Genomic DNA, 22,041 nt, shown 5'->3' on the forward strand with positions numbered 1-22,041 from the left:
GTGTTTTTAGAACTTATTTTTATTATAGTTTTTAAACTTAATTTTTTGGTTGTCAATAGTAATTAATACTCATATTCAGCACATATATATATATAGTATGTGCACAAAGGTCGCCCACGAGAAAAAATAGTACCCTGCCTATATGTGAAAATTATGCTAATAATTCTCATGGCTTTTAATTTCCATACGCCGTTAGGTCAGGTGTAGTAGTCATGCCTTGCTTTAAAAATAGCAGATGGAGGTAAAGTAATAACAAAAGAATCAAAGAGTGAAATAAAAAACGACTAATGTATAGATTATAAACATGGTAGGACGAAGACTTAAATGATATATGGTATAAAAAAAAGACTCCATTGTGTATAATTCCTAAGGTTCCGTGTGTATATGACGACGCCACTCGAGCTCATCATATTTTATAACAAAAGTCTATAAAATGTTTAAGATCTGAATTCTGCAATTGGACTTCTTGAATATAATTTTTGGATTTTATTAATTATATATGAACATCATAAATTATTTTGTATTTAAAAAAGAGACCAATAAACTAGCATGTGAAAGTATATTAAGTTCTAAGTTGAAAATTGACAATTTCAAAAAAAAAAATTAAAATTAACCAATAAAGTGGTGACTATATAACTAGTATGAAAAAAATATTTGAAAATTTAGTGACAAAAAATTGAAAATTGATCAAGCGTGCGAATTTTTTTAATCCTAAACTATTACGCAAAATGTTTTAAAGATAATTGGTTAAACTGACAAAAATCAAAGACTTCATAACAAGTTGATGCAACTTAAAACAACTTGTGTACTGTTACTTGTAAAATAAATTCATAATATTTTAAAGAAAATACACAATATGATGCTTGTACAAAGCGAGTCGTCGCTCATGTATTACTACGTCGGTGCAACTTTGCATTTAAGGTTTACTATTCGATAGTTTGTTCGTATGTGAGGTATTAGATTGACATTTAATCCTGAAATCGAAAGATGGTGTTGGGTAAATTTTAACCTAAAGTTTATGAGGGAGAATTGAAATTTACATCTGTATAATTCCATGGTGACATGGTCAACCTTTTCCTCATACAAAATATGACAAAAAAGAAAAAAAATGGGGAAGAAAGGTAACAATTATTTAGGCAAACTCAAAAACAAATCGTTGAACACTAATTTAGGCAAACTCAGAAACAAATCGTTGAACAAGTTTGGTTGATGTTACCGTGGAACAAGGAAGAGTATTCATTTCCCCAGATTCCTCCTCTCTTCTAGCTTTTGACCAAACCTCCATTGATCTCCCATGTAAAACTTCTCACATATGTTTTGCACTTTTATGATCCTTCACGTTTTTGCTTCCATGCATGCTCATGCAAATCTCAGACCCAAGATTCTGAGTTTTGCCCACATTTGCTCCTTTTTTTTTTCTTTTCTTTGTTGTGATATAGTATTTGAGATGAGTTTCAATGTTTTATCATCACCAGCTTGAAGATGGATTCAAATGTTATATTTGATCAAAAGGTCATAAACGGGTTCGCCCCTGTGTTAACGTACGCAGCTTGTGAATGGTTTCTCATATTTCTCATGTTCATCGATGCTCTTCTCTCCTATCTTCTCGTCTGGTTTGCGCGCTACTGCAGATTGCAGATGCCATGTTTCCTCTGTTCCAAGCTTCTTCATCCTCTACATTGGAGATTCTTGCTCTGCAGAAACCACAGATCAGAGGTTTCATCTTACATGTCATGTCAGAATCACGGCAACAACCTTGCTGATTGTCGAGGCATGTGCGATGATTGTCTCTTGTCCTTCACCAAAATGACTGGTCCGAATCCAGACATGCACAGATTGCTTCTTGGTAAACTAGGGTATGATCTGCTCTCTAAAAGCCATTTTGCTCACCCTAGATCATGTTCTTGTTGCAATAAACCATGGAGGACGAGGCACCATACACAGAGGCTAATACGGTTAGGCTCTAGGGGAAGAAACTCCTCTGGTAAGCCTAACATTCCTACTCCAAGGAATCTTAGTCGCCGAGGAAGCAGTGGAAGCTTGAAGAAGATGAAAGATCATAAGGCAACAAGTGTTGCTGACTATGTTGAGGTTGGAAGCCGCAGCGATGGCATGGCTCATGTTGGTTACTCAGAGCTGAAGATTCACTCGGATTCTGAGTCCGAGTTCCTGTTTTCAGATGATGATGCATTCCTCCAAGTAACTGCAGATTTCATTGTTGAGCCATCTGAGAAACGTGCTCACAAGTCTCGATCTCGGAAATCGTTTGAAGACAAGAAGATGCCATATCATAAACAGCCTGATTTGCAAGACAGCCATGATAAGAGCATTCATGTAGAAGATAATGAAACAGTGGAATCTTCAATGCTTGAGCATAATCTCGTAAACAAGAATCGGCAGCAACGACCTGTTAAAGCAAAGGAGCATGATGATGTACTCTTTGAGCTTATATCTATGAGTGAAGCTCGTCCGTTTTTACTGGGTTCACCTCGAAAGTTTGCTGCAGGAGCAGCACCACGATATGGTAGGCTTATTATGGGTCCGCACGAAAGCTTATGTCCGAATACATGCATCATTTCATATTGGTCTTTAATATGATGTTGTTTCTTACAGAAAATGAAGCTGAGGTAAGGGGTGACCCATCTCCTACTGGCGGGGAATTCTCGAGTCCTTTTGGAGAAAACGGTGCCTCTCGGGAAATCCAAAATCAAGAGCACGATGATACGGGAGATTCTGCTCAAAACATCCCCAGTTCAGACGTTGAGATAGACGTATTTGAGGCAGCTACGGAGCAAAATGTATATGATCACATGGATGTGTCTGGTTTTGTTGCAAATGAACCTTCTAGTGATGAGGAGAATGGAGTTGAAGGAGAGTCCAAGGCTTTGGGGTCGAATGACATGTCAGATTCTTTAGAACAGGAACAGTCAAGTGAGGAAGAAAATGAGGCTAAGGGAAACAATGTTGCAGAAGAATACTTCAGTAATGAAGAAGACGATGAGGTCAGTGGGCATTCCGAGCCATTGACATCAAAAAATGTGCCTGGTTCATCTGTTGAAGATCAATCCAGTGAGGAAGAAGGTGGAAGTAATGGCTATTCCAATGCAAAAGACCATTCCAGTATTGAAGAGGATGTGGAAAATGAAGAAGCTGAGCTAATGACATCGAACAATGTGACTGATCCTGTCACAGAACATTCGACTGAAGAAGAGCATGCAGATCATAAAGAGACTGAGCCGCCTTTGACGTCACCAACAATTTCCAATGAAGAATCTTCAATTAAACACAGTGATGGAGATTCTTCCAAGGTAACAGAGACTCGTAATACTTCAAATGAATCACCGGAACTAAAGAACTCTGCTTCTGTGGAATCTTTTGTAAGCATTAGCAGTGACATTGAAGGTGAAAATCGTGTTGATTTGTTAAAGCAACAACTAGAGCATGAAAGAAAATGCCTAAGAGAAGTGACTAAAGAATTAGAGGAGGAGAGAAATGCCTCAGCTATTGCTACAAACCAAGCAATGGCGATGATCACCCGGTTGCAAGAGGAGAAAGCAGCTCTTCATATGGAAGCTTTACAGTACCTGAGAATGATGGATGAGCAAGCAGAACATGACGTTGATGCACTTGAGAGAGCAAACGATGTCTTGGCTGATAGAGAAAAGGAGATACAAGATCTTGAGATGGAGTTAGAATATTATAGAGCAAAGTATCCAGATGAGCCAAAAGAAGAAATTCTCGCTAGCATGGGAATTCTCGGTAGTTTAGAAGAAACAAGTGGCGCCTCAACTGATGAGACCAGTAATAAAGCTTCAACAGACACCAAACTTACAGGTTCTCCAACGGCAGGAAATTAAGAAAGAATTCACATTTTCAGAAGCTACATCAACTTGCTGAACAAAGAATACCCAAGAATGCTGAAAATGGACCCCTCAGGCTTGAGAGAGGACTTTAGTAGTGATGGTCACAGGAGACCCAACAAAATAATCTGCAGAGGCCTAAAGATAATATACCAGCATTCACTGCAGAAACATATGGTGAGGAGCAATTCCCAACATGGAAAGTGATTCTTTTGAGCATAGTACTCACGGGAAGGGCAAGAACGAGTGGGTTACCTTAGTGAACGTGGTTTCAGTGGTAGAGAAACATTTAGAGACGCATTGTGTTTGTAATAATAGGAAAATGAAGAAGGGTAGAGGTAGTTGAAAAGATAGCTTGGGAGCTGCAGGAGTCGCACAATCGTGGGATAGTAAGAAGACGATTGATCGCCTGTGACAATGGTGTGCAGGTGCGATTTTAGAAAATTCTATCGCCTATGCCAGGAAAAAAAACTAAACATGATCCATGTTAGGAAGTGTAACCGAATCATTCATTTATTGTTTGTTTTGTTCAGTTATATTATCTGTGTGACTACCTTATTGTTTTGGAGAACACACCATTCATGTCATCAAAACTACAAGATTTTAGGAACAAGATATACTAAAGTTTCAAACTTTTATTACCATAAGCTCAATCCAATTGATTATCCTTTCCTACTCGACAAGACATATCCCATTGATAAGTTACCTTAGGATAAACGCTTTTATCAACTCACTTCTTGAAGCTTTATAATAGCATCAAAGCTGAAACTTTCACCAGGTTCAAATGTTTCTTCAAGATCTTCATAGCTTTGCTTAACAGTCAACTCTTTGCCAACCTTCAGGTCTTCCTACAAAAGCATCAGCAACCAAAATCAAACCATTTGAACTCCAGCCCCAAAAGTCAGTTTACTTGTTGATTCCGACTGGTTTTATGCAATCAACCTAAGGCTGTTGACAATGATTCCAATTCTAGTAGCCAAATCTGATTGAGAGGGTGATCTTTTCATGTATTTACATTCCAAGGCACGTGGACCTTTAAAACTAAGATCTTACTTAACAGGTTGGCCTCTGCGTCAATCCTCATTCCTCAAAAAACATTAGATCTAGTTTGTTTCTAAGTACGAAAAAGTTCTTTAGATTCACATTTCACTAAAATCAAGCTCCAGTATAAGGACCTACCCGATAACTTTTGGACAATGATTCTATTTACTGAATTTACAATTTTGTCATCTGAAATAGAATCTACTTCGAAGTTTGAGCTTATGAAATACCTGTTTAACATAGTCTTCAATAGCAGAGTTGATCAATTTCTTTATCACCTGCCTATAGACTTTAGAATATCCAAGGATCTCTAACAAAACATCTCTGGGTATCTGCAAATATAAGGAAAGGGGCACTTAAGCACAGGCCAAAGAACAACTCAATGAATGTATTTAAAGTGTGCCAGCATCTAATATTAATGCAAGAACTCTGAATCTAAGAGTACCAAATCCATAGGATAAAAATACAGGTTCCATCGCGAAAGCCACTTGATGGTTAAATTATTTTACCTTTAATGCTAAACTAATGGGTTCTCTAAAATACACTGAAGTAGGAACTTACATTTGGGGTCTTTCCTGGAGTTCCAAGGTTGATAAGCAGATGCAGAAGAGAAAAGAAAACACCAATGGGAAAGACATTAGAGGAGAAATCAACTAAATCAGGTACTAGTCATTAGTAAGACATCATATTAACTACAAAAACAAGAGAGATTTCCAGAACTTTGTGCTATATATATGAGCATTTTTAAAACTTATATGTCCACCTTGTTTATTCAAATCTTTCTAAAGCCACAAACGAAATTATAAGTGCAGAGAGTTGAAAGAAACATGCAGCCTAACTCTAAAAAATATCAAGCACTCCAAACCTATAATCTATGGACAGTTAATGAAGTTTGGATTGATAGCCCCAACTTTGACAGTCAAGTTTATCGAAGTAAGTTTATCAAGATCTCCCCTTCACTAATAATATCTTCGCATAGCTTATACAGTATTTGTGATGACATACCTCCTTTGACTCTTCGGAACCCCGGAATTGGCTGAGCTGCAGCAACCATTTTCTCAAAGACATTATTGAATACTGTTTGAGTCTTCTCTCCTGACACTTCTACATGCACCTGCACTCAGCCAACATCAGTTGAAAAGCAACAAAGTCCCAAACACACAGATTAGTATCATAGCTACTTTAGAGCAGAAACAACAAAAAAAACATACCTTAACTTCATTGCTGTTTGAAGTCTCCACTTTCGTAATCGAAACTGATTCATCCTTAGAAGAAGTCTCTACATCTACGAAATAGAAACCACATTTTGATGAGAGTAAAAGAAAACCAAAAAGTAGAGAATGATGATAATGATTTTGAAAGTTATGAACCTGATGGTGCTGCACAAACTGCTATAAACTGTTTATTCATTGCCCTGTAAATAGTTTTGATTACAAAAACACACATCAAGAATTGAATATTGTATAATCTCAATTAGCTCATGCTACCCACCTCTTCAAAAAAATTGTACCTTTTACAGAGTTTGTGTTGCAGTGAATAAGTTGGAGGAAGAGTTACAAAAGAAGAAAATTGAAACCTTGGCTTTGGATCAATCATCTGAAAATTAAACTGAAAACGTTGGAACAAAACCTACACAATTCGAGTAGAAAATAAAATCAAAAAGGAAGAGATAGTAAAAGAAGAAAGGGGCTTAACGGTAGAGTTGAAGGTACAAAACGAGAGATTGTGTATGATTGTCTGCATTATCGATTAGCTTCTTTGATTGCTTCTCTGGGCGTTTTTTTGCTTCTCTAATAAGATTGAAGAAGAAGAAGAAGAACCATTACTAAAGATTTGGTAAATTACTTGTTTTTTCTTCGAGAACTGAAGCGGAAGAGTTCACCGGAATTACATACAGAACAGACATTGCAGTGAGTATAAATCGATAGGAGATTGAGAGAGATGAGAGAGCTTACCACTTTGTGTGGAGTGGGAAGAGAAACGCAGAGCTCAGGATTGGGAGATGAAGAAGATAATAAACTCTGTCACTCAGGGAACGATGATGATTCTATCTTTTTCGTTCTTCTTCCTCGTAAAGCCCTCTTTTGAATTGAATAGTTTACGACTTTTTCACTCTACTAGTCAAAACAAAAATTCACTAGGAAAAGTATTAAATAAAAAAATGTACATAAAAAAAAAAGAGATATAATTTGATAAAAATATCCTTAAAAAATTTATTTGAAATTTAAAATTTACAATAAACTTTTTATAAGAACTGCTCAAAGAAAAAGAAATCTATCAATGAAATTTATATTTCTTTTCAAATTTTATTTTATTTCTCTAAAATATAAAAAACCAAAAACTAAAATCTATAATCTAAAAACCTTTTAAAATCTCCCAAACATTCATAACCACAATTATAGCCGGAAAAATATTTTGATTAACGGAATACTTGAGGGGTGTTTTAATTAATAAAATAGTTGAGAGATTTATTCATTAAGATTCCTTACTTTATGAGATATTTCATTAATAATATAGTTAAGGGGGTTTAAAATAGATCTGCCAATACTTGAGGGAGTTTCTCACTAAAATTTTGAACTATACTTTAATCATTTTATTTATATACCTTGGAATTTTTCAAAAACTTTATATGTATTATTCAACTAAATACAGTTTTTTTCGTTGTTCAATCATGGATTTTATATATCTTGATTGGAAGCATTTAGGTATAAACATAGTACTAAAGCTGTTGCTTAGTGTCACCGATATAAATTGGATGTTTTTAGTGTATTGTATTGTTACAAATTGGTGCGTAATTAGTATTTTAATATATTAGATTTAAACATGTCCTTTATATTTTTATTAATTTTGCTTATGTTTTACAATTAACTAGATTTTACCCCGTGGTACACCACGGGGCTAGTATTTTATGCGTATATATTATATAAAATATTAACGGTTATATATATATAGTTATGTACAAAGTTTGTTTAGCATAGTCTTTTGATTGCCAACGGTTTCGCTAATGTTTCATTTGTGGTTTATATAAATTGAAGAATATGTTGGATGCGTACATGCGTTAGATCATTTCTACTTTCTATACGAAACCTTATTTTTTGATACACCACCGGACAGTTTGTTTATTTTAAATTTTATATATAATTTTACATCATAAATTGTTCAAGATTCTTTGTTATTTAATATAGATTTAATAATTATATATATATTATGGAAATAATTAATAGTGTTTTTATTGAATTTGAAAGTTCTGTATATTGTGTATTTTAAAAAATAAAAGGTACTGTAACTAAATTTGTATGGGGAAAACGGTAAATTTGTGTATTTTCCTAACATTTTTATTATTTTCTTTGCTTCCATTAAACTCAGATTTGCTAAATGATTATATAAACAAATTACATTTATATTTGTAAATATATTTAGATTTGTAAGTTGAATATATGTGAGTTAATTATTATTTTTTAAAAACTATTAGTGTTTGGATTATTTAAATTAGTGTAATTTTATAATTGTGTGAAAGTGAGCTTTCTCCTTCACAACAAATCAAATCCAACTCATTCGGTTTAGGAGACTTGAACGGTTGAACCAAACCGAAGTCAGAAAAATAGAAATTGTTTGGTACATAATTTTGGTTGAAGAAGAAAATGCCATCAGAGGATGAGAAAGCTTTGGCGAAAAAGGAGGCTGAGGAAGACAATCAGAGGTTGAGTTCCCATGTGAAGAAGAAAGCAACGAAGATAGTATACTCTTTTATTGTGATATAATAGAGTTAGCTTTTAGGATATGGTGTTTTTAGCTACTGAAAATGAAACATATTTATAGTGTATAATGAAATATGAGGGACATGCGTGACAGCGTGAGTGCTCATCTAAAATCTTGATTATGGATTATGGAATAAAATAGAGGATTTAGTATTAATATGCCATGAAAAAATAGTGTAGATTTCGATTTTTTTTTTAATTTGCTATATTTTTCGATTGCATGTAAACAATTATAGAAAATAAGGAACTTATTTCGAGTTAATTGTGTTATATACCATTAAATGAACATAGATGAATTTCCTTATATCTTAAAATCATATAAAGAAAATTGGAAAATACTTTATAAGATTTTTAAATTAATGATCATTATTATTATTCACTTAAAATCAAGGATGATTTCGCCATACGGTTATTCTAATTCTCTTAAAATTCGTCTGATATTAAATTGTATCAGAGAAGGAAATATTGTTATTGTGATTGAGTAGGCTATATTTACTCTTGGATTAATGTACTTGGAAATATTTTGGCCGCTAAATTAGGAGTCCACATTAACTAAATATTAAATAATATGTGTATTTATAGGATAAAATAAAATGTAATTTATATTTCTAAAATAATTAAATTAGAGGAGTTATAATTATAATTTATAGTGTGTTAATTGAAATTGAATAGAGTAAACAAATAGTCAATTCATAAGTTATATAATTTAGTAGTAAAGTGTGGATTTCAAGTATGAATTAAAGTATATGATTAAATGTGTTCGATATTTTGTTTAATTAAAATAAATATTATAATTAAAAAATAAATGCGAAATGGACCAATAATGAGCGAGTGAAACCTTAAAAATTCCCAAAGAATAATTTTATTTTTTAAACTCTTTTTATATTGCTATTAATTTAAGTTATAGCTCTAGGTTTAATTATATTTTTCATCCTTTTAGTATATATAATAGATAGAAAATTGAATATCAAATTGTTTTTTTGATAGGAAATCAAGTATAAAATTCAAAGTTAACAAAAATTATAATATTCTTTATATTATTAAATGTTGAATCACAAACTAAATATAAGGATCATTATTCTTAAAATAATGTCTTACAAATTGGTATGATAATTATATAACAAAAATTGATTTTGTTAAAAAATTACATACTTTTGAAATATAAATATAAATGAATATGTGAGAAAGAAACAAAGATCCAAAGTATAAGAATGAAGATTATTTCTTTAGCTTGATTTTCTTATTGTGCAATGGTCGGAATTCAATATTTTTGAATCCCATCAATAAAATAATTTTCTTATAACTATAAAATATTATTATACATATGTATTACATTCAAAAATATAAAAAAAACAATGAAGAAATGAAAAATACTTATAAACAAAAAATAAATAAAATTGAAAATAAAAGTTTAAACCAAATATTTAATCAAACTCTTACAATGACATCTTAATTGAGTTTTCACCCCATGCAAGAACTTTTTTAAAAAAACAATGAAAATAATGAAGATATGAGATATGGTAGAGGAGGATGTGAGAATGACTATTTATAGGATAAAAAGTGATGTAAGTTACATTTTTAAATTACTTAAATTAGAGGAGTCATAATTATAATTTATAGTGTGTTTTATTGAAATTCAATAAAGAAAACCAATAGTATTTGAAAATTTACATAATTTTCAGTTACATTTTAGTAGTAAAGTGTGGATTTAAAGTATGAATTAATTTATATGATTAAATGTGTTTTTAGTAAATAAATATTAAATTTAAATAAATAAAAAATATCAAATGGAGAAATAAAGAGAGTGTGAAAATAACTCTTTTCATTTTCTTTGCCATTTGTTTATAACTTATGGTGTAATTAAATTTTGTATTGAATGATTGTCATTAACATTTACTTATATATATATATATATATATATATATATATATATATATATATATATATATATGTTTTAAAAAAATGAATGGCTTAAATGTTTTTCCACCAATAAGGAGAGAGTGGAACCTTACTTTTATATATATGATTTGCTTTCTTTTATTTATTGCACATGTTCTTGCATTTTTATTTTAATTGTTCTTATATTTTACTCTGTTAGTTACATTTTAATACTTTGAATTCATTTTCAGTTCTAAAACGAACGTTTAGCATTGTTAAAAGGGACTTTTCATCCACTCCTTTATGATCAAAACCTTACATAAAAAACATACATTGTTAGATATATTATGTCTTTCTTTTGCTAACCACATTTTTCGGGGTTTGAGACATTTGTTTGTGTAATGAGACAATGAGACTTGGAAGTCTGACTGTAGCAATCTCCAGTCCTTTACTGGAATTAGACGGATTGAAATATTTCGCGTTTATTGGTTAATGTGGGTAACAAAAATATCCTATATCAATTCAAACTTTTCTTTCTGATCAAGATGAACATGAGCATACAAAGGAAGATGCCGTTGAAAGTTGATCACAACATATGTGATTGACTTATTTAATAATTTAAATAGATGTACTAGATTTTCTTATTCCAAGATTTTTCTTTATAACATTCACTTGTGTACAAATATCCATATATTGTTGTTATTTTCTTCTTACCAAGAGAAAATAATGTGGTTATTTTTTTCTCAAACGAGGTTAGTTGTGTGATACACTTAGTCCACATATTGAATGATGACGCAAACTGATGCTATAACAATGCGTTCTTGTTCGGTCGCTTCCAAGTCCCAAACCAAGACGGCAAGACTCTTAACTCTTTATTATAAAACGTTTTCGAGCAAATAATAATAAAATAATCAAAGAAATTAAAAGTAAGTTCATAATTGGCCATCCACATTAACAAAAATAACATGTAAAACTGTCTAAAAGTGTTCCAACCAAATATTATTTCATAGCAAAATCTTCCATTGTTTTGTAACATTTGCCAAAAAAGTTATAAATTTTACATATATTTGACTATTTATGCTTTGATTCCAGATTCCAGTTCGATTAGATTTTTCTTTTTCTTTTCCTTTTCCTACCTCTCGTTTAATTCTGTTGTATAAGGTTTACTTACTCATGCTGTGAGTCTCATCGAGAAATAGACAAATAAGCTTTGGTTGGAACTTGAAAGGTTCAATGTTTTGTTTTGCTTACCTGGTACTACCGGTGTTTCTCATAGGACAAAGCTTTTAGGCTTCGGATATTGATCTTACTTCCATAATTTTAGATTCGATTCCAATTGGAGTTCAGAATCTGAACTTTAACTCCGACAGCGCAAATGAATTATTAAAAAACAAAAAAAAAAACTCATAACAAGGATAGGAGATTCAGAAGCAGAGAAGAAAAATGCTACTACTATACATGAGATTGAGAAGATATTACTACTACATCATTACCCTTGCCCTATTAAGATACATATACAGAAGAAAACTGAGCATGCCATTGTTTTATCCAAAGTCTCCTCACTGACTACCAAAAACAAAAACCTCCTAATTCTCATTTTAATGTCTCACAACAACATACAGAAGAAATACCAAAATAACGAGACGCAACGCTTCAAACCCACCATCGCGACACCCTGCAATTTCGAGTTGAAAAATGCACATCTTTTGAGTTATGTTCTTGAAATTTTTCCATGGACTTTTGATCTGTACTTATAAGACTAGAGATTACACTGCAAGGAAACTACGCATACCGTGATTTTTAAGAGTCTGGGATGTTGGCAAGGCAGGTAATGACATCTCTGCATATTTAAGTAAATTGAATAAGAAAAGGCACAACTCTTTTTGCAATCTAAATTTTTTAGTTTACTGGAGGTTCCAGCAATGAGCACGAAGGGAACAGGTAGAGAGAAATGATTACCAGGAGCACATAGAGACAAAGAAGACATTGATGATGAAGATGGCCAGGGAGCAGCAATGTTGTCTGTCAAATCACATGTAAAGCTGTAGCCTGTTGTGTTGTCAAATATCAAGTCTGCAGGATAGCTTCTGAGAAGACAACCTATAATCACATTGTTACCCATAAAGATCGTTAACACTTACTCTTAATCTGGCGAAATAACTAGCAAACATTATTGGAATATAAGATGTATCAATACAAACCTTGTTGCATTCCATATGCTGCTTGTTTCCCACAAGCATACCCAGAAAACGAAAAAAGAGAGCAAGAATGTCAGGAAGGAATTCAATAAAGGTAGAGGATTAGATGATACAGTTACTTGGGAGTCTAAACCAAAGTTACCTTGGACACTGAAATCTTTGAGATCGACATCACAAAGCTCATAGATGTTTGTCATAACACCACCTTTCCGCAACATAGCACCAATTACTGTTGCACAGACTATGGCCTGCTTGTTTGTTATTAGCATTTGGTTCTGTATCCCAGAAATGTATGCATTCAACGAGCTACAGCAAGAAGGGCTTGGAGCAGCCACATTACGGCAAGCCTTGATCACTTCAGTTGGCTCCTTAAATTCCAGCGGGCAAGCTGTAACCACAATGTACCGTCAGAATGATTTCCAAGACTATATAAAGAATATCAAAGAGAAAGATAATAGGATACAGTTAAGTACCTTTGTTAACTTTGCAGGACGATAAAATTCTAAATGCAGCGTTTGCTTTGTCTGTCGGAAGCTTCCTGGAAAGATATGAAGAGACCACATTTTTGCAGTCATTAATTGCATTGAGGTTATTTGATCCTCCTAAAGGGAGCTTCTCACCAACTGTCATTTGGTGTCCCGAAATAAGAAGCGCAGCTTCCATAATTGCAGGTTGGCAAATTGGCCTACAACACTCCTTAAGAGGATCAACAGTGCGACATGCATCCAGTAATTTGCTACTGTTAACAACTTTCTCGAACGTTGTGACATCTGTTACTGGACAGGAGCCTCCAGTTAGATTTGAAGATGTTACAGAGCAAAGTGCAGGTATAGTCATGTTGGCTCTTCTGCTGACCAGGATACTAACGATATCTGAAAAACAATCTGTAGCAACTGCATCAGGCAGAACCAACTTATCTGACTTCATGTTGTGCTGTCCTTGGAATATATGAAGTAAGCTTATAAACTGTGGACAACAGATCACGTTCCCAACAAGTGCAGCGAACGGTTGGGAGCAATCAGAAGCTGCTGTATCGATAACACTTGAAATTTCTTGAAAGTCTGTAGGACATTTGCCGGTTAGCTTGGGTTTATACGTATCAGGAAAAGTAGGGTACATTGGTGGTGTCCAAGGCAGAGCAGGGGATGCATATTTGGGGATGACGGACGGTGATACTTGAATGGGACCAGATACTCCAATACCAGGTGGATTTGCCAACTCAGAGGTTGTCGATTTACTACTATGCTCATTAAGCTTATCATGCGCAGCTACATCTTGGAAGCTTGATAACCAGATAATAAATAACAAGAAGCGATAAACCAAACAGCCTGATAAGAGAAGCAAGTAACTCATTAACAAATAGCTTTCTATATTAACAAAACCATTTTATTGGGATCAGAGTTTGAATCAAGTTAGAAAAAAGTCTCCCAAGAAACAATTACTTCTCTCATGAGCTAAACCGGAAATGGATAATGCTGTTGCTTGGGGAAAACATTGCCAACATAGAACTACCATACTCATTCCAACAAGTCTAAAAGTATAATTATTCAATACAGTTCGTGAACCTACTCACATGATTCTAGTTAGCCATAGAAAACAAAAACTTCTCACGACACAAACTAGAATCTAAACTCAACATGAAAGAAAATGAGAACTAAACTTACCCCTAAGCCAACAAACAGTCTCTAAAGAGTCCATAGCTAACTTGCCCCGCAACACTATTTAGTCAGATAAAAGCCATGACCGGAACCAAAGCTGGCTTTTCTCCTACAACAACCTTCAGGAGAAAGAACAAACCCAAAAAAAAGTTAGTGAACCCACTCGAGACAATGAGACTAATGGACATCTACAAGGATGGTAGATGCAGAAAAAGGAAAAGCTAAATTATTTAGTGAATGATCTAAGTTACTCAAGAGCTATATTTTCTTGCCAACCACATCACTCTATACCTTCTTATTCATGAATCCAACGAACATTTTGGGGTCTTTTAAAGTATTCCTCTAACTAGTAAAGAACATAAAAGAATCCAAACCCCAACATATAAAATAAGATAAAAGAATCTATAAAACCTATTGTTCTTCCACCAAATATTTTTGGCATCTAACAACCATTTGCTCTTTTTGTATTCAGGATCCTAAGTTATTCGGATCCACCAAAACGTTAACATTTTCTGCTCTACCCAGAAAAATAAAAAACACAAGAGTCAATACCCAATCATTCAACACACCAAATTCTCCCAAAATAACAACGCTCCAAATTGAAAACACAGAGACTACGAATTAGTCATTCATTCAACGAAACCATTAAAATTCCTCGAATTGGCACTGATTTCCACACTCTTAAATCCCTGATAGACGAAAGGAGAAGATACCTTCAAATTTCACCATCTCTGGAAAAAAATCAAACCATTTTCTTCGAGCAAAAAGGTAGAGAACTAAGTAAAAGGAGCTTTTTCCCAGTAGAACACTTCCTCGAGAAAACCGAAACTCGTGTAAACGATGGAGAAGAGCGTTATAGAGGAAGAAGAAGAAGAAGAAGGGACTGAGAGATAAACCACACAAAAGGGGAAAGCAAAAGAAAAACTTGAGAGTTCTTTACTTTACCTTTCCTCTCTCTCTCTCTCTCTCTCCCTCTCTTAACCCTTCACTGTGTTTTTTATTTATTTATATATTTTCTTTCTTATTTCCTTAAAACTCCTTTTTCATTTTACCGTAATTAGGCATGGGATTAAAAAAGTGATGACTCATCATCATAATATTTTTCTTTACCTTTTTCACAATTTTATTTCTCCTACTGGGATAATTTTACTATAAATAATGACATAATGCTCAAGTTTATATAACGTAACATAACTTTTAAATTTACTAGAAATATATGTTTCTTTTTGTGTGTGTGTGTTTTCTGTTAGAAATTATATTCTTTATCAGATAAATATATAATACAGACAATCATACCACAAAGTTAATAATAAATAAAAAATCGACCGAAATTTTGATTGATGTTGACTTTAAAAATATATATTATTGTGCTTAGGAATCCAAAGACAAAAGACATCATCTTTTTTTTTTAAGTAGATTTGTTGACAACGTTGCTCATGTCCACATTCTATGTTGAAAATTTTAGCTTAATTTATCATTTAAATCTTTGTATTAATGAGCAACTATATAATTATACTCGAGTCGGGCGGGTTGATCCGGATTGGCATGGATATAGTAGTGTGACTAGTGAGAGTTATCCATTTCAGATAAAAGATTATGGAGACACGTCAGTTAGTGAGAAAGCTACAGAATATTACAAACACACAAACTGGTGACAGATTCAACAAGTGCGGCCCGAAGAAAACATACATAACTAATAACAATTAAACAAGACATGAATGTTAGCATTTACCATGAAGAGAAACAATAAACAAAAACACCAAAGCTGATTTCGACAAGAAAGATTAATTTAACCAAGGAAACAAACAGCATCATCATCATCATCATGGAGGAAAAGTTATTTCAGCTAGCCAGATGGTTTGGGGAATTATTGAACATACTATGCCACATGTAAGCTCTTGACAATACCATTTCGAGCTCTTGGTCTGACCAGTTATGTGTAGGAAGGTGTTGCAGGAACATTACCATTTCTTGAAAATCCAGCTTCTTCAGCTCATCAGACCACTGCAAAAATGTTCACAAACACAACTTGTATTTGGTTTCTGTCGTACATGGAAACAAAGACTACGCCACTTGTATTTGATTCAATGTTTCTTACCGTCAGGAGAAAGCTAGCATATATATACACTAGGAAGTCTGGCAATGCATCTCCTTCAGCAAGATAAGTGTCCCATAGGCGGTTGATGAGACTGAAAGGGATCTATAATATAAAATTCAAAGGTTTCGTCAGTTATAAATAAAACTACACAGAGAGTAAACCACGTTTTTGAAACCATGCCATATTTTAGTAGGAATTCAAAAATGGTGTTTAACCTCGCGAATCAGAAGACAGTTGTACCACCGGAAAGCAAATTGAAGAAACTCCAGCCCATGCTCTTCCATGTGTCGTGAAACAGGTTCTAGTACACAACAAGGGCATCAGGCATAAATGAGTCAGCGCTAACTCTAGATCATAAAACAATAATCAGTACTAAATTGGAAGATTGGTTGAATATTAATTCGTGCACTAGAAAATGCAGCACAATCGCATCAAGCACCATGACAATCTAATTAGCATCCGTAGATCTTATCACTCTATGACATAAACTCATCAAAAATTGCATCTAAGCAAAAGCTGTGGTTTAACTAAGCAAAACTCAACACGAACATTGTTAAAACACGCACAAACTTCAAATTTCCGGGAAATGCAGAAGAAGTAAATTAAAGACTTAATAGTAAACGGATCCAACACAGGTAAACATGATTTTCTGTAATGGGTCGTGTACTTGTGTATGTCATAAGTTGTTCTGCTCAGACAATCACCAAAGACAATACCAACTACAAGAGCAAGCTAAGCAGGAACCTACCATCAATACGCCTGACCAGTTCCTTTAGTTTAAACACAAGTCTCTGGATTCCAGGTTGAGCAAACGTGTAATGATCTTGCATACCATCAAGTAGCTTTGTTAAGCACCAGTAGCAATCAGCTTCTACATCTGAGACTTTTTCAGCAGATAAATCAGACATTGACCAACTATCTACACCACCATCTAGATATTCTGACAAGAAAATCACTAGAAAGGGGGTGACCAGGTCATTTATTCCTTGAACGTATCCACTCGCTGGGTGCCTAATGGCCCTGCAAACTCAGCAAATTAAAGTTTAGATTTAGCTTTCAACTTAACTTTCCAACTGGCTGTAATTTGACCGAAGGACAACTATAATCATAGCCTGCACTCTGTAACTCACCACGTGTAAAGAATACGCTCTAGTGATTTCTGCACCTGTTCTTGCTGAAAGAAACTGACATCCGGTACAGTCCTTGGACAGTCAACAGCAATCTGAGAAAGAATAAAGCTTCTAAGAGATATTACCAAATTTTGTATTTTATGTAAGACAAGCGCTGAAGGTATGAGGAAAAACCTGGCGTAACATATTGATCTCGTCATCAGAACGTTCGGAATCTGGAAGGTCATAAAACTGGCCAACAGATTCAAGATATTCAAGACGTTTTCTTCTCAGAACAGCCTCCCTTCTATCTGAATTAGGTGGTGCATATCCCTGTTGTCAGTTTATATTTAAATTCAAATAGACAAAACAAACCAAAAGCAAAAAATGTAGCTACAGAGAATGCTGATGGGAAGTGCTAATAACATAAATGACCTGACTAGTGAAAGTGTTCCCTCATTCTGAATTTAATTAAATAAGCTAAAACGATATCTACAGAAGATACTGACTATGATTAAATATGAAGTGTTGCACTGACTATGCTTAAATATGAAGTCCTAGAGCATACCAAGAGAAGCCTCCAGACATCAGGTCGCATATAGTGTGGGACACCATTCCACGCTAGCTCACGCAGTTTCTCTGCAAGTAAGAAGAGGACATTGAAAAAGCCATAACATATCATTTAAGTAACAGAAGATCAAAATTCAAAACAGAGTCTTTCATAGAGCTAAGTGAAAAAAAACTTGAACACAACAAAGCCATCTCTGGCAACTGATAACTTACACCTTGACAAGATTATCATTCACTATGAAAACAGATTAAGGTTCAACAAAACACAACACTACATAAAATGGAAAAGTAGAGTACCTAAGATGACAGTTGTTTCGGAAAGAACTTTGTTGAACTTCATAACTCTAGCAGAGTCGCTTGATCTAACACCAATCTTCAAGTTTTGGACTTCTTTCACACTCCTTTCAGCACTAGAGTTTGATCGTAGCTTACCAGCATATGTATTATCATGCTTCTTGCTCGAATTATGATCTTCCACCTACAAACAAGCTCTCTTAATTTCTCACTCTCCTCTCATACAGTAAAATCTCAAAGTCATTTCCACACAAGTATTGTTTTACCTCGACTGGATTCTCGAATCGCTCGTTTCTCCCGGCGTCATTCTCCGATAAGCTCCGTTGATATGTCGGAGAAATTGGATAAGGAGGAGGATCAGATCTCCTAGTCAACAGTACCTTACCAGGAATACTCCTACCTTTAAGAAACCTGAACCAAAACAAAAATTAAGCAAAAAATCCAAAAAAATCAAATCTCAAACTCTAACAAAGTAACAGATCTATGACATTGAAATCAGATATAAGAAATGCAAGATCCATGAGAAGATTGAATTTGATTGATTTATACCCTTGGACGTTCTTGAGTGTTTGATTGAATCTGGAATCGTCGCGCTTTTGTTGATCGTCTTCTCTCTTCTCCATGGTTTTTGTTTTTATCAGTTCTGAAATCTGACGTTCAACAACACAGCTTCGTGCCCAGAAGTGAAGAAAGATAGTTTCGATTGAGATTTTTGTGTTCGATAGCTTTCCATCGATTTCAAGGTCTAAAGGGAAAAAGCGATCGAGACACAAAAGTTATTAAAAAAAAAACCATTTCTCAGTCAAATTTTGATTTTGTAATCGCAAATTATGTATTTAGGCGTAAATTTTTAAATCAATGCATGGTTTTTATTGGCCTGGTCTTCGGTAATAAAATGTAGTTTCAAGGCGACTTTTTTTTTTTCCTTCTTATGAGATTGAGATATAGTAAAGTTAAGAATCAGTATATATCAGAAGCTATGCATACGAATCTCTCTTTGAATCAAGGAACTTAAATGGCTTTCTTATTCATAATTTTAGTTGATCTTGGTTCTAATTGAGCTGATCAACGCAATGAGATAGGTCTCTCTGCGTCCATACGCTCGATCACCCTTCTAGCTTCTTCTTCTGTTGCTGGAACCACATTCCTTATTCTCAGTCCATCTTTCATGGCCTCAGGTCTCACACTGAAGGTGAAGTAGAACCTGTTGGAGACCTATACCATCCCACACAAAAAAAAATTACATCATTATAAACCCCTTTCACAACCTTAAAAATTGCAATGTGCATAGCTCGGAATATATTTTACAGTTATATGTGTACACTTACTTCGCTGGACCTGAGCTCTGGACTTGTAACATGAGCTACAACCTCGATGTTTATCAATGGTTCAGCTGAATTGTTAGCTTCTGTGTACAATACACGTGACTTGAAACGAAGGAAGTTTCCAACATCCACCTGCATCATAAGAAAAATCGCCCCCTCAGTCGATTTCTTCTATGCTACCATATATATCATTGTTTTTTTTTTATCACAGTACAACTTCACTAAATGAGGAAAAGATGAGGAAGAGATGGACTCACTGGTTTGATAAAATCGACACGATCTACTTCGAGAAAACGTGGCGAAACTCCAGCAAAGGTATAGGCATTGGAGAAGGCCAGCTCAAAAGCTTTGCGCATCAAGAAGCCTCCAAAAATTCTGCCATGAATATTTCGTTGCTGTGGCTGGCATATCAATGAGTTTTCATGGGAAGTATCTTTAATTAGGATGCTGTTCCGATCTGCAAGAGCTGGCATGTCCAGGAAAACTCGTCCTTCTGCCAATAACTCATTTAGCCTCTCCAAGTCCTTCAACTTCTCATGCTCTTCTTTGATTTCGGCTCTCTTTTGTTTTCGTAGTTTGTTCCTTTCTTCTGCTTCTTTCCATAGCAATTTTTCATGTTCAGTTTCTGGCGAGACGGGGTTAATGGGAGTTGACTTGCCAGTCTTTGCATCTCGAGCCACAAATGTAAAGTTTGCTTCAAGGGCAACCGACCCTGAGGAGTCATTGGCATCTGCAAAACCATTGTTAAAAAGGAAGATTCAGCAAAACAATGCTTCAACTGGTATATGTATCCGTAATCCGTTTGTCACCCTCATTTAACAGTTAAAGCATGACCATTCTATTTTTTGAAACACTGAAGCAAGCCTCCCAACCTAACATTAATCAGGTTTTCATTATTTCTTCCTAGCAAAATGAAGCATCAAGCTACTCGACCGCCTATCCTCTGTGTAGTTTACAGAGAAACTTGTACCTTGACTTTGGATTACTTGTAACTGCATTTCCATGGATGATCTTCCAACCCATGTAACAGCGCCAACAATACTGAGGTCTACATCCACACGAATTGGTCTTTTCATGATAATCCTATCCACTGAAGCAGTCACCAAAATCATTGATCTTGCACTGCTGTCACCACCACAATGCTGTTCAGTAAACGCATACAAATTAAAACCCCAATTATCTCCAAATACTCAGGATCACAAACACATATGTAATACTAGAAGAAGAACACCAAAAAGTAGCTCATCACTAACTTATCAAGGTTAAATCTTTTCATAGTCCTTAAAATTTCTAAAGCTCACTACACTAAGCCAAGATCAGAACAAGACCTTGAAGGAGATAGTTCCGGCAAGAGCATCAAGATCTTCAACCAATTTACCAGTACGAATCTCATTCCAAGGATTCCTATACTGCTCACGAAGCACAAAATCAGAAGAAAACTTGTAGAGAATAGAAGTCCGGCTCCGCGACGGAGACTTAGCCGTCAATTTAGACAGAGACTCGTCTCCGTTAGGGTTTTCGAACATATTACGTCTAGCTTCCCAAAGCGCATTAGTCACCGGTGAATGATACATTCCAGGCCACAAACTAATTGGTTTCCGCATTGACGATCCTGCGTCGATCGAATTCTTATCGGAACTTTCATCTGACGGTGGTACTACTGTAGAACTCCACGACGAGGACCTCGTAGCCGGAATCCGAAACCCATCGCCACCTCCTCCGGGAACAAGTTTCCCGCGGTTTCTCAACCCCGAGAGAAGCTTTCCGGTTGACGATCTCATGGATCTACGACGGTGGATTTAAAGAACTCGGCTTTTTTAACGGATCGAATTACCCATTTGGTTTCTCCCTTGGCTTGTTCAGTGTTTGGTGATCTTCCTCTTCTTCTCTCGGCGGAGCTTTATTAGTGCTAATCACGCTACAGTGATTGCTTCCTTTTACCTTTGTACTAAAACTAATATAAATACTATTAGAATGAAAAAAATATATAAATAAAATAAGTAGAAATTATTCAAAATTTCAAAAACCCAATTTGAGTGTTGAATTATTGATATAAATTTTCAGAATGGAATTATATGAGCTTTCGCATCAATAAATTATATATTATATAGTTTTGAAAATATGAATTATAGTTGTGTGCACATGGTGGAATCAAATCTGTGTCTTTTAACGAAATTAGCTTTTCTATTGACTTTTTTTTTTTTTTGTAACTCAATGCTTTTGTATTGATTCTTATTTATTGTTTTCAGATC

General features: G+C 34.6%; 5 protein-coding genes across 7 annotated transcripts; 1 reads left to right on the plus strand and 4 right to left on the minus strand.

Moving 5' to 3' along the window:
• Positions 1 to 1,221: 1,221 nt before the first annotated feature.
• Positions 1,222 to 4,041, plus strand: LOC17888467 (probable myosin-binding protein 4). The gene is made up of 2 exons (XM_006296333.2): positions 1,222 to 2,524; positions 2,614 to 4,041. Exons 1-2 carry the CDS (start codon positions 1,483 to 1,485, stop codon positions 3,855 to 3,857), a joined length of 2,286 nt encoding a protein of 761 aa, XP_006296395.1. The 5' UTR covers positions 1,222 to 1,482; the 3' UTR covers positions 3,858 to 4,041.
• Positions 4,042 to 4,178: 137 nt separating this feature from the next.
• LOC17888561 (trigger factor) lies at positions 4,179 to 6,980 on the minus strand. 2 transcript variants are annotated; one of them, XM_023783559.1, is made up of 10 exons: positions 6,857 to 6,980; positions 6,597 to 6,691; positions 6,412 to 6,497; positions 6,272 to 6,315; positions 6,113 to 6,186; positions 5,907 to 6,015; positions 5,463 to 5,476; positions 5,132 to 5,233; positions 4,567 to 4,708; positions 4,179 to 4,269 (listed from the first exon to the last, which is right to left on the minus strand). In XM_023783559.1, the coding sequence occupies exons 2-9, from the start codon at positions 6,642 to 6,644 to the stop codon at positions 4,586 to 4,588; spliced, it is 600 nt and encodes a 199-aa protein (XP_023639327.1). In that variant the 5' UTR covers positions 6,645 to 6,691; positions 6,857 to 6,980; the 3' UTR covers positions 4,179 to 4,269; positions 4,567 to 4,585. The 2 variants fall into 2 exon arrangements, with proteins under 2 accessions (XP_023639327.1, XP_023639326.1); XM_023783558.1 differs by lacking the exon at positions 4,179 to 4,269 and having other exon boundaries at positions 4,348 to 4,708.
• Positions 6,981 to 11,915: 4,935 nt separating this feature from the next.
• On the minus strand, positions 11,916 to 15,349 carry LOC17889129 (uncharacterized GPI-anchored protein At1g61900). Of its 2 annotated transcripts, XM_023784480.1 has the most exons (8): positions 15,107 to 15,349; positions 14,400 to 14,512; positions 13,209 to 14,063; positions 12,878 to 13,123; positions 12,739 to 12,756; positions 12,497 to 12,637; positions 12,330 to 12,377; positions 11,916 to 12,212 (listed from the first exon to the last, which is right to left on the minus strand). In XM_023784480.1, the coding sequence occupies exons 2-8, from the start codon at positions 14,431 to 14,433 to the stop codon at positions 12,136 to 12,138; spliced, it is 1,419 nt and encodes a 472-aa protein (XP_023640248.1). In that variant the 5' UTR covers positions 14,434 to 14,512; positions 15,107 to 15,349; the 3' UTR covers positions 11,916 to 12,135. The 2 variants fall into 2 exon arrangements, with proteins under 2 accessions (XP_023640248.1, XP_023640249.1); XM_023784481.1 differs by lacking the exon at positions 14,400 to 14,512.
• Positions 15,350 to 16,004: 655 nt separating this feature from the next.
• On the minus strand, positions 16,005 to 19,268 carry LOC17889037 (TBC1 domain family member 22B). The gene is made up of 10 exons (XM_006294170.2): positions 19,014 to 19,268; positions 18,731 to 18,875; positions 18,468 to 18,648; positions 18,169 to 18,239; positions 17,796 to 17,933; positions 17,622 to 17,713; positions 17,240 to 17,511; positions 16,707 to 16,792; positions 16,492 to 16,593; positions 16,005 to 16,397 (listed from the first exon to the last, which is right to left on the minus strand). Exons 1-10 carry the CDS (start codon positions 19,085 to 19,087, stop codon positions 16,236 to 16,238), a joined length of 1,323 nt encoding a protein of 440 aa, XP_006294232.1. The 5' UTR covers positions 19,088 to 19,268; the 3' UTR covers positions 16,005 to 16,235.
• A 94-nt stretch (positions 19,269 to 19,362) lies between these two features.
• Positions 19,363 to 21,716, minus strand: LOC17888406 (acyl-coenzyme A thioesterase 9, mitochondrial). Its single transcript, XM_006294118.2, has 5 exons — positions 21,118 to 21,716; positions 20,760 to 20,931; positions 20,047 to 20,519; positions 19,793 to 19,921; positions 19,363 to 19,679 (listed from the first exon to the last, which is right to left on the minus strand). Exons 1-5 carry the CDS (start codon positions 21,568 to 21,570, stop codon positions 19,530 to 19,532), a joined length of 1,377 nt encoding a protein of 458 aa, XP_006294180.1. The 5' UTR covers positions 21,571 to 21,716; the 3' UTR covers positions 19,363 to 19,529.
• Positions 21,717 to 22,041: the final 325 nt, after the last annotated feature.

Source organism: Capsella rubella, unplaced genomic scaffold (genome assembly GCF_000375325.1).
Source record: "Capsella rubella cultivar Monte Gargano unplaced genomic scaffold, Caprub1_0 scaffold_4, whole genome shotgun sequence".
In the NCBI taxonomy this organism is placed as follows: Eukaryota; Viridiplantae; Streptophyta; class Magnoliopsida; order Brassicales; family Brassicaceae; genus Capsella; species Capsella rubella.

What these genes read in the sequence shown, in the direction of transcription:
- LOC17888467 (XM_006296333.2), top strand. Translation starts at nt 1,483, where the DNA reads ATGGATTCAAATGTTATATTTGATCAAAAGGTCATAAACGGGTTCGCC. An exon ending in AGGAGCAGCACCACGATATG is followed by an intron (nt 2,525 to 2,613) that starts GTAGGCTTATTA and finishes TGTTTCTTACAG; the next exon opens with AAAATGAAGCTGAGGTAAGG.
- LOC17888561 (XM_023783559.1), bottom strand. Translation starts at nt 6,644, where the DNA reads ATGCAGACAATCATACACAATCTCTCGTTTTGTACCTTCAACTCTACC. An exon ending in TTTGTACCTTCAACTCTACC is followed by an intron (nt 6,498 to 6,596) that starts GTTAAGCCCCTT and finishes TTTAATTTTCAG; the next exon opens with ATGATTGATCCAAAGCCAAG. An exon ending in TTGAAGACTATGTTAAACAG is followed by an intron (nt 4,709 to 5,131) that starts GTATTTCATAAG and finishes ATGCTTTTGTAG; the next exon opens with GAAGACCTGAAGGTTGGCAA.
- LOC17889129 (XM_023784480.1), bottom strand. Translation starts at nt 14,433, where the DNA reads ATGGACTCTTTAGAGACTGTTTGTTGGCTTAGGG. An exon ending in GACTGTTTGTTGGCTTAGGG is followed by an intron (nt 14,064 to 14,399) that starts GTAAGTTTAGTT and finishes TTCTCTTATCAG; the next exon opens with GCTGTTTGGTTTATCGCTTC. An exon ending in GTCCTGCAAAGTTAACAAAG is followed by an intron (nt 13,124 to 13,208) that starts GTACTTAACTGT and finishes TTGTGGTTACAG; the next exon opens with CTTGCCCGCTGGAATTTAAG.
- LOC17889037 (XM_006294170.2), bottom strand. Translation starts at nt 19,087, where the DNA reads ATGGAGAAGAGAGAAGACGATCAACAAAAGCGCGACGATTCCAGATTC. An exon ending in GATTCGAGAATCCAGTCGAG is followed by an intron (nt 18,649 to 18,730) that starts GTAAAACAATAC and finishes GCTTGTTTGTAG; the next exon opens with GTGGAAGATCATAATTCGAG. An exon ending in ACTGTCTTCTGATTCGCGAG is followed by an intron (nt 16,594 to 16,706) that starts GTTAAACACCAT and finishes TTTATATTATAG; the next exon opens with ATCCCTTTCAGTCTCATCAA.
- LOC17888406 (XM_006294118.2), bottom strand. Translation starts at nt 21,570, where the DNA reads ATGAGATCGTCAACCGGAAAGCTTCTCTCGGGGTTGAGAAACCGCGGG. An exon ending in CCGGAACTATCTCCTTCAAG is followed by an intron (nt 20,932 to 21,117) that starts GTCTTGTTCTGA and finishes TTTACTGAACAG; the next exon opens with CATTGTGGTGGTGACAGCAG. An exon ending in GTGTCGATTTTATCAAACCA is followed by an intron (nt 19,922 to 20,046) that starts GTGAGTCCATCT and finishes CTTATGATGCAG; the next exon opens with GTGGATGTTGGAAACTTCCT.